The 9,260-nt window shown below is 31.0% G+C and overlaps 1 protein-coding gene across 1 annotated transcript; it reads left to right on the top strand.

Annotated features, from left to right (window-relative positions):
- The first annotated feature begins 3,262 nt into the window (after positions 1-3,262).
- LOC104595264 (CASP-like protein 2A1) lies at positions 3,263-6,323 on the top strand. The gene is made up of 3 exons (XM_010255926.3): positions 3,263-3,556; positions 5,665-5,785; positions 5,899-6,323. The coding sequence occupies exons 1-3, from the start codon at positions 3,333-3,335 to the stop codon at positions 6,169-6,171; spliced, it is 618 nt and encodes a 205-aa protein (XP_010254228.1). The 5' UTR covers positions 3,263-3,332; the 3' UTR covers positions 6,172-6,323.
- Positions 6,324-9,260: the final 2,937 nt, after the last annotated feature.

Below are 9,260 nucleotides of genomic sequence, written 5' to 3'. Positions count from 1 at the left end.
TCGCCACTAGTTCTTTCATATTCCCTTTCGCCTCCATCATTCTCACTAGGCATGAACCCCGTACTAAGTATGGATCCATGAGCTGAATTATTTTAATTTTTTTAAATCATCTATATTAAAAATTTAAGTTAATTTTTATGAATTTTTATTTGATTTAAGAGACTTATCAGGTTTTATTTAAAAGAATGGTCTACATCATTTATTATTTCATTTGAGATTCATGGTAACTTATGCCTATATGATAAATTTGATTTTGTTTTTTTTTTTTAATTTAAAAAATTAAATGAGGTTTAATTTGCAATTAACAATTTATGTTTTTTCTTCTTTTTAACTTATGCAGTAGGCATGGCAAAATCTTTAAGTACAGGGCAACTATCATTTTGTTTGTGATTGAGTACTTGTATGAAAAGTTTGACTTGAGTATTTTAAGAAGGTGGATATATTTTAAGAAGCAATACATAATTGAGTATTTTTGAGAGTATATAATTATAGATAATGTTAAAAAAATAAAAAATGTAAGCTTAGACAAATAGTGTAGAAGGATTGAGAGGAGATGCTAACATAGACAATTACATTTTATACATATAATACATACCCAATTAATTTTTATTTAAATAGTTTAATTTTTTATCACATTTTAATTAACTTAAATTAAATTATTAGCTTTATTTGGTTAATAAATCTAAGGTAACTTAATGGAGCTAATTAATCCAATTATTTAACCATCTTACTAATTATTGAATCATTTTATTTTTTGGAATAATCATTTTTAATTATTTAATCCTTTTTAGTAATTATTGGATCATTTTGTATTTCTTTTTATAAACTTAATAATGTATATGTTATATATTAATTATGTACATGAATTAAAGAATTGAATAATTAATTTTATATACTAACTTATTAATTTCGTTTAATTAGATAAATTATTAAGTTAAAGTAATTAACTTTAATCGAATTAAGGGGCCAATTTAAATTCAATGACTTATATGGTGTACAGATTAAACATAAATGAGTCAACTTACGTATACCTATAAATTGTTAAATTAAAGTAATGAATTTTCATTAGATAAGGAGTCAAGTTAGTTGATTGGCTTGCTAATTGTGGAGCAGGGTTACGCCTTCCAGGAAGGGAACCCAGTTGCTGATTGGCTTGTTAATTATGCTCACTCTAACCTTGCTTTTGTCTCTTTTTTGCCTTTCGCTTTAAAATGTCTCTTTTGTTCTGACATTTGGGGTTGGGCTAATCGTGGGCGGGTCAAGTTGAATTTAATGACCCGTATAGTTTACGGGTTAAAAAAATACCTGTTATTGTATGGGTGCCAAAAAATACCTGTTTTTGACTATAAAAATAAACATGTTTAATTTGTCTTCAGTGACTTATGCCAATTATTTTCAATTAACTACAATTTTCAATAATTGCAATTTTGAATAATTATCATCTATTTTCAATTAACAGCAATTTTCCATATTTGCAGTTTTGAATGATTGTCAACTATTTTCAATTAACCGCCATGTTTAACAATTGCATTTTTCAATAATATTTTCTGCAATATTCAACTTACATCAATTTACTATGAGTTTTGAATAATTATTATCAGTATTTTTCAACTATCACCTTTTTGCAATAATATGCATTTTTCAAATTATTCCCTATTTCCTATTTGTAAGTGGGCAGAGGCGTGTGTACACAGGTCTCCATGTACCTACTACCCAAACCTAAATACAGTGGGAGATGATGAGACTTGGGAACGTGAGATAGAGATAGAGAGATTTTAGGGGGTGAGAAAATGAGACAATTCGGCTGAGTCTGAGTTTGTGGTAGTTTTACTCTTCTCTCTCAATCTTTTGCCCTAAAAAGCACAGAAATTATTTATGAGAAATTTCATAATTTTTCTTACCCTAGACAAATATGGCACTAAGTCACACCCCTCAAAAGTAGAGAGGAGGTGTCTGTAGTTTACCCTAAAATAATTCATGTGAACTGTTAGAAATATGGAATTTGGGGTCCTAAATTCCTAATTCTTGTTGTTCCGAAAAAGGCAAACAAATATAAGAAGAAAAGGATACATTGAGCCCCAGTCCTCTAATCTAGGAGCAAGTCCTGAAGAGGGCAAGACCCAAGGTTAAGTGCAACTGCAAGTTGCAACAGAAGTACAGAACAGCATGGTCTTCAAAACTGGACTGGACCGGATGGTCAGACCAGAAAAACCGGAAATCGGTCAGATGATCGGTTCTGTTTTCTTAAAAACCGGATTTTCTTCCAAAATCGTTGATTTTGGTCAGCAAACTGCTGAACTAGGTGGTTAACCGTTTGAATGATTTTGATCATTTTTTATTTTTTATTTTTATTTTTATTGAATTTTTTATATTCTTTTGTCAGAATGGATCAAGCGTTCATATCGAACTGTCGGACCGTTTGAACCAGTAACCGGACCCCTGATCGGTTCGGTTTTAAAACCCTTGCAGAACAGAGAAAAATGCTCAGCGGCACCTGCAACCCTCATTATAGCAGAAGCAAAAAACACTGTGTGAACACACTACAAAAGGTCAAAAGCACAGATCAAAACTCATTTAAGAGTCATGCTAAAGTGGTAAGGAGAAAACCCTTAATTCATGATGGGCTGATTCCAACAAATTCCAATTAAAGAACAATTGGGCTTTCAACCAGTGTTGTTAAGGTCTACTGGTAAGTCACAGACCAATCATAGAGGTTTAGATCTTTCATTTCTTCTCCTCCTATTCTTGGGCATATAGGTGCTATGACATATCCCTTGATTCCACTCTGCTGCATGACTGAATCCATCTTCTCTCTCCCTCTCTTAAACAAAACACTTAGCCAATTCTCTTAGATATCATGAAAAAAAAAAAAAAAAACGACTTGGGTTTGTCGCAGCGGAAGTGGGAAGCTTATTGCTTTGACTCTGTATGTGGAAATCTCGTATCTTGTTGATACCCACCGAACAGAGGACTGAATTTAATCTCAAATCTTGTTGATTAACAAATCAAAAGACAATAGCGCTCCCACTGAATTTAATCTCATCTCTTTTTATTTTTTCTGGTAAGACATTTATTGTATTTAATCGAACAATAAATGCATGACCGTAAGCTCATCCATATCCATGCACACAACTTGGAGAGAAGCGGCTTTCTTTGTTTCATTCATTCATTGAATGCTCTCCATCCCGCACTCCAACTCCCAAGGTGGACCCAGACTTTATCAATAAATGCGAAAGCACTGTAAACACACCATCCCCATCCCTGTTAAATGAATTAGAGCTGAAGCGGCCAGACAAGAAGAAAGAATAGAGAGAGAGAGAGAGAGAGAGAGGATGAAGACAACAGAGAAGGAGATGGGTGGTGTTGGAGGTGTGTCTCCTCCAGAGGTAGCGCTAGGTGACGGGGAGGAGAAGGGACACTCAGGTGTGCGTACAGCTGAGACCTTGCTCCGCCTCCTCCCCATAGCCCTCTGCGTCACTGCACTGGTGGTCATGGTGAAGAACTCTGAGGAAAATGACTTTGGCTCCGCCATTTACAGCCATTTCGGAGGCTTCAGGTAATGAAAATCTATTACAACACCCATGTGGGGATTGGATTAAACTGTGTTTTTAGTGCATATGTTGAGTTCAACTGGATTCAATATTAACTTGCACTGGACATGGTGGTAATTAATATTGGCCAAAGGCTCTGATGCTCTTATACTTTCAAGTTTGATTGAGATTTGCATGGAGGATGCAAAAGGATTCTTTATTTTGCACCATTGGATTTTTTTTTTCTTTCCTCTATAGGCTGCTGCATGCCATTATTTCCATGTACATCCCCACTGAAAATACAAATATTATAATTTTTTTTCATCACAAAAAGAAAAAAAAAGTTGTAGCTTTTATTTTGCTTAATTTGGTCCCTTGAATTTGGATTTAGAAAACTTATGGCATGCATCCAAAAATAACATCTCAAAAAGAACCTTCCTCATTCAATATTACTTTATTTTAAAGATAACAAAGCCATAAATTATTATGGTATAGTAAACATATTATTATAGTATTAAACACAATAATAAAAATTTATTCTAAAGTTATATAGTAAACATATTTTTCTATAAATATATTATTTAGACTGACCGGATTAATTGTATTTTTTACAGGCCTCACATGGAGTCTCCTCCTCTCTCCTTTATGCATGTGAAATATTAAAAATAAAGAATTTATCAAAATAAAAATATATTTTTTAAATTAAATAATATCTTAATTTCCTATCATAAAGTTCTATAAATTTTGGTGCACAAACATGTCTCTTCACAAAAACCCTTTTATGTCTTAATTTTCTCTATTAAAATCTATCATTACTCTTCTCTAATAAAATCATTCTTAATTCTCTTTCCCTTATTTCTCTTCAATAGTCAATGTTTGTGACGGGTGAGCATTCGGTTTATTCTGTTAAAAACTAAACTGGATAAATCAAAATTTTAGAAAACTGAACTTATGAAAAAAAAAACTGAACTGAAACTGAAATTACTGAAATTTTCAGTTATTTTGTTTTAAACCAAAATTTATTAATATTATATTATACATGTTACAATATATATGTTATATATTGAAAATATTATATATAATAAAATTTGGTTTTATATTTTTAACCAAACAATGCTCTCCACTATTTGTGATACCTCATTTGACTCTCTATAATAAAACATTGGGTGGGGTTAAGAGCCAACCCTAGACCAACCAAGAATATGGACTTAAGCCTTGAACTAAACTGATGCCAAAACCTAAATTTATCAATCCAAACCTAACCAAGTTTCTATTCAACCCCATTCATGCATTTGCACGGGTTTGGTTGCTAGCTGTTCTAAAATGGTAGGCATTCCTTATGTGTTATTTAAAATTGTTCCTTGATTAATCTTCTTTCCCCCAACCTTTGAAGAAATGCAAAAAGGGGGGGAGTCAAGAGTGTAATGGTTAGAACAGTAGAGCACGTTAGCAAAATAAAAGAGTAGAAATGTTTATAAATAATTCATTTTTCTTGGTCAGGATTGAAGGGAAAAAATATTATGATCAATTTCAAATCGAGTAAAGAAAGTTAGAAAACCTGGCCTCCAAAGAAAATCTTGAATGGAGCTTTAAAAAAAGTTAAAATCAGCATTTTTCCTTTTAAACAAAGTTCTGATAATGATGGCTGGTGAAACTATATTTCTTTTGACAAATCGGCCCATTTGATTCTAGGCAGCCTTTGAAATTCTTTCTCTTGATAAATTCTTGTACCCAAAAGATTTTACTGATTAACATGCACAGTGTAAAATTACATAATTGAAAAATGTTAAACCTGTAATTTATATCAGATAATTATCATAATTAATTAGAAGGGTTTCCTGGATATAGGTAACAAACCCTTTCTGCCTGATATTTACTCCATGATTAGAGAAGCCTTTTTAATTAGGCGTATATGAATGGGTTCTCTAAGCAGGTTCAGGAATGGAGACCCAGGTAGTGAATGCCTGAATGACTCTGGTTGTTCGTAAGGCTCAGTTTGGAAAGAGTATATATGCAAATATGTACTGTACAAAGACATACAAGATATAAGGTTTTGCACTCTACATATTTGCATTTGTACTCCTTCCAAACTGAGCCTAAATTCTCAACCTCTGTTGACAATGTGATGCTGCAGGTATCTGGTCTATGCAAATGGAATTTGTGCAGGCTATTCGCTTCTTTCAGCTTTCTATGCAACTGTGCCTCCTGCCTCCAACACTAGGTCTCGGGCCTGGATTGTTTTCGTCTTGGATCAAGTGAGTTTTCAAAGAACAAGGCATATATGTATATATATGCAGTTGATGTTAATTAGAGTACATCAATCTGGTTAATTTCTGGTTTTGCTGGTGGTGTTGATATGCTGCTGCAGGTGATGACATATGTGATACTAGCAGCAGGAACAGTGTCTGCAGAGGTGCTCTACTTGGCCTATAAGGGAGATGACGAGATCACTTGGAGTCAAGCTTGTGGAACCTTTGGTGGGTTCTGTCGGAAAGCCACAGCTTCTGTGGCCACCACCTACGTTGCTGTGGCCTGCTATGCTGGGCTTTCCCTCATCTCCTCTTATCGACTCTTCAGCAGCTATGATGCTCCCATCGGCTACCCCAGCAAGGGGGTCCAGAATGCAGCTTTCCTCCGCTGATCATCTTCCCCCAATTACTCTTCTTATTTGCATGTACGAAACTGATCCTTTTCACTTTTTCAGTACTTATAAAGTTGTGTTCTCAACTGATCAGTATAGCTTAATGGTCATCTTAGAGATCTTTTCTGATGGAATAATGAGATCCATCACAAGGGCTGCATTCTAATTAGTTGTTATACACATCTTGAAGGGCAGAGGGACGTGTAAATAGAATCTGGATTTTCTCCTCACACCGACCTCACAACACTACCACTACCGGCCATGGATTGGGAACATCTTCCCATTAATTAAAACATACAACTGCCTAGATGTTCTCAATGCATAGTGGGAATGTTGTGAGGTCGGTGTGTGGAGCAAATCCCAACTCGTGTGAATAATGGAACTTAATTATACTTTTGCATATGTTTGGGTTTTCTATTTAATTCTAGACTGATTATTTAGGAAATAATTCGTTTTATATCCACAATCCAGGTTGTGTTTTACACCTTTGCTGTTTCTATCCAAAACATTTTAGACCGATCAATACAAGTTGGCATACAAGTGCGAGGTTGTATATTCATATCTATTCTCCTACTAAAACTGTAAATCAGGGTGTGTAACTTTTGTTTGATTATCCCATTTTTATTATTTAATTGCTATCTAAATATAAGATATAACTGTAAATTGAATAACTATTTTTCTTCTCATTGAAATCCTTCTTATTAAGTCTTATATCAAATTAACTCTTATTGGTGTTCATTGAATCCTATTCTTGATTAAAATACCCCTTTTTGTGAATTTGGTCCCTCTCTAATTGTGACGACACAAAATGTAATTTGAACTACTACATTTCTTCTCATTTAATTCCTATCATTATGTTTTATATTTAGGGCATTAACTCTCATTTTTTCATTAAATCCTATATATATCATATTAAAGAAAAATAAATATGACAAATAATATGTATATATATATATATATATATATATATATATATATATATATTAAAATTGGACGGTCCATGTCAGCGCGTCTTTCCTTTGAGATAAGCTATTTATTTATTTTCTCAATTTTTTGCATTTTTTCTTATTTTCTTTTGTTTTAAAACTATAAAATAGTAATCATTGCTTATCTTGATTAGATTAATAAAATTGCACACTATTAGAGAAAGACCTTTAGTTTTTCTAAGGCTTCTTATTTTAATGTATGTTATTATTATTTAAAAAAGACATTTAAGAGAGAGACAGACCTTTGAGTTTTCCAAGGCCTCTTATTTTAATGCATGTTATAATTACATTTAAAATCAAACCGAATAGATGGCCTGTTCTCAAGTCAAATGGTCCATCCATTCGAACTGAACGAATTCCCCGTTTTGACAATAGAATAAAAAATAAAAAATGGCCAAAACCGTTGGATTGTTCAAACGGTTTGATCGCCTAGGTTAGTCATTTGCTGACCAAATCAATAGTTTTTAGTGAAATAACGGTTCTAGGGTAAAATGGAACCGGTCACCTAACCAGTTCCTAGTTTTTCCGGTCTGGTTCGGTTTTGAAAACCATGATATAAATCAAATAATATAAATAGGTTGAGGTTAAACAATCAAAAAATTATTAATTTAAAAATCCACTAAACTTTCACTAAGAATAAATATTAACAAAATATTAATTGATAATTTTAATAATATTATTAGATAACTTATGAGTTGAGACCTTAATAAATGCTAATAAAAAATATTAATTGATAGTTTTAAAATACCAACAATTAATTAAAAATCCAAAAATTCTGAAAAAACTAAACATAATTAAAACACTAAAAATATTGAAAATTAAGAATATTTTGTATTAATAAGGGTATTTACTAAAAATAATTTAAAAGTACAATTAATAGTATTTTATTATTAAAAAATAACAAAAATTATGAAAAAAATACCCAAGTCAGAAATTATTGAAAAATATTGAAAATTAGTTGTATTTTTTTTAACTATGGTATTTATTTAGTTATTTAATTTATTTTTACTAAAAGCAAATGCAAATTAATTTTGTAGTGACTAATATGCAAAAATAAATGATGAAAATACTAAAAATTATTAAAAATACTCATATGCAAAAATTACTAAATAATAATGAAAAAACACCAAAAATTAATTAAAAACCCAAAAATTCTAAAAAACCTAAAGCTTAATTAAAATACTAAAAATAATTAAAAATTTAAATTAATTATATTTTATTGCAAAAAATACTGAATAATAATGAAAAATTAATTTATTTTAATTATTAATAGTAATATAATTAATAACAATTATTTTTAAATTGTAATTAATAGTAATTATAATTTAAGCTATAAATAGTAGAAAATTACATATAATTACCAAAAAGTTATATTTAATTACTAAAAAGTTACATTTAATTAGTTTTAGCCAAGATATTAGCAATATTTCTGAAAATATGATAATTTCCAAAAGTTATTGTATTTTAAATAAATACAGTAATTTAATAATTATAATATTTTAATAAATAAAAATGTTTTAATAATTAATAATAAAAAGTAACAAATAATTTATAACTTAACCTAACCCGATTAGATCTATAAATTTGCAGGCTCAAGCAACTATTTTCTTTTGAGTTAGGTCTAGTTGAGATATGCACCATGCCCACACATTATGAGGAATAATCAGATTCGAAGTCTAATTGGGTATCAAACTTTTGGAGTCCAATGATGGTTTTAGTGGATAGGGCCCAAACAACCCCTAATAAGCTCAACTTTGAAGTTATATGCATATATGATAAATATTATTATATAATATTTAAATAACAAATTATATATATATGTTATATATATTTTTATACTAGAGTAGAATTAAATAAAAATCTTAATTTGTAAAAAAACATAGTTTTCATAATTAACACGGGCCTCTTTATCAACAAAAAATGTGCAAGCTCGAGCCTGAGCCCGACCTAACCATTTGGCCTAGATCTTGAGCCCAAGCCCAACCCTTATATAAAGCCCGAAGCTCGAGTCCGAGCCTGAAGCCTGATCTGTACACAAAATGTCTTATTTTCAGTATACTTTTATAAACTAATATTATATTAATTTAGTAATAATTTAATAAA

This window comes from Nelumbo nucifera, chromosome 2 (genome assembly GCF_055504915.1).
Source record: "Nelumbo nucifera cultivar China Antique chromosome 2, China Antique-T2T, whole genome shotgun sequence".
Classification (NCBI taxonomy): Eukaryota; Viridiplantae; Streptophyta; class Magnoliopsida; order Proteales; family Nelumbonaceae; genus Nelumbo; species Nelumbo nucifera.
The sequence above is the reverse complement of the archived record's forward strand: the minus strand, read 5'-3'. Positions and strand labels throughout refer to the sequence as shown.

Excerpts from the sequence above, each read along its gene's own strand:
- LOC104595264 (XM_010255926.3), top strand. The coding sequence starts at position 3,333 with ATGAAGACAACAGAGAAGGAGATGGGTGGTGTTGGAGGTGTGTCTCCT. Across the intron at positions 3,557-5,664 it reads AGCCATTTCGGAGGCTTCAG|GTATCTGGTCTATGCAAATG; the intron begins GTAATGAAAATC and ends GTGATGCTGCAG. Across the intron at positions 5,786-5,898 it reads TTGTTTTCGTCTTGGATCAA|GTGATGACATATGTGATACT; the intron begins GTGAGTTTTCAA and ends ATGCTGCTGCAG.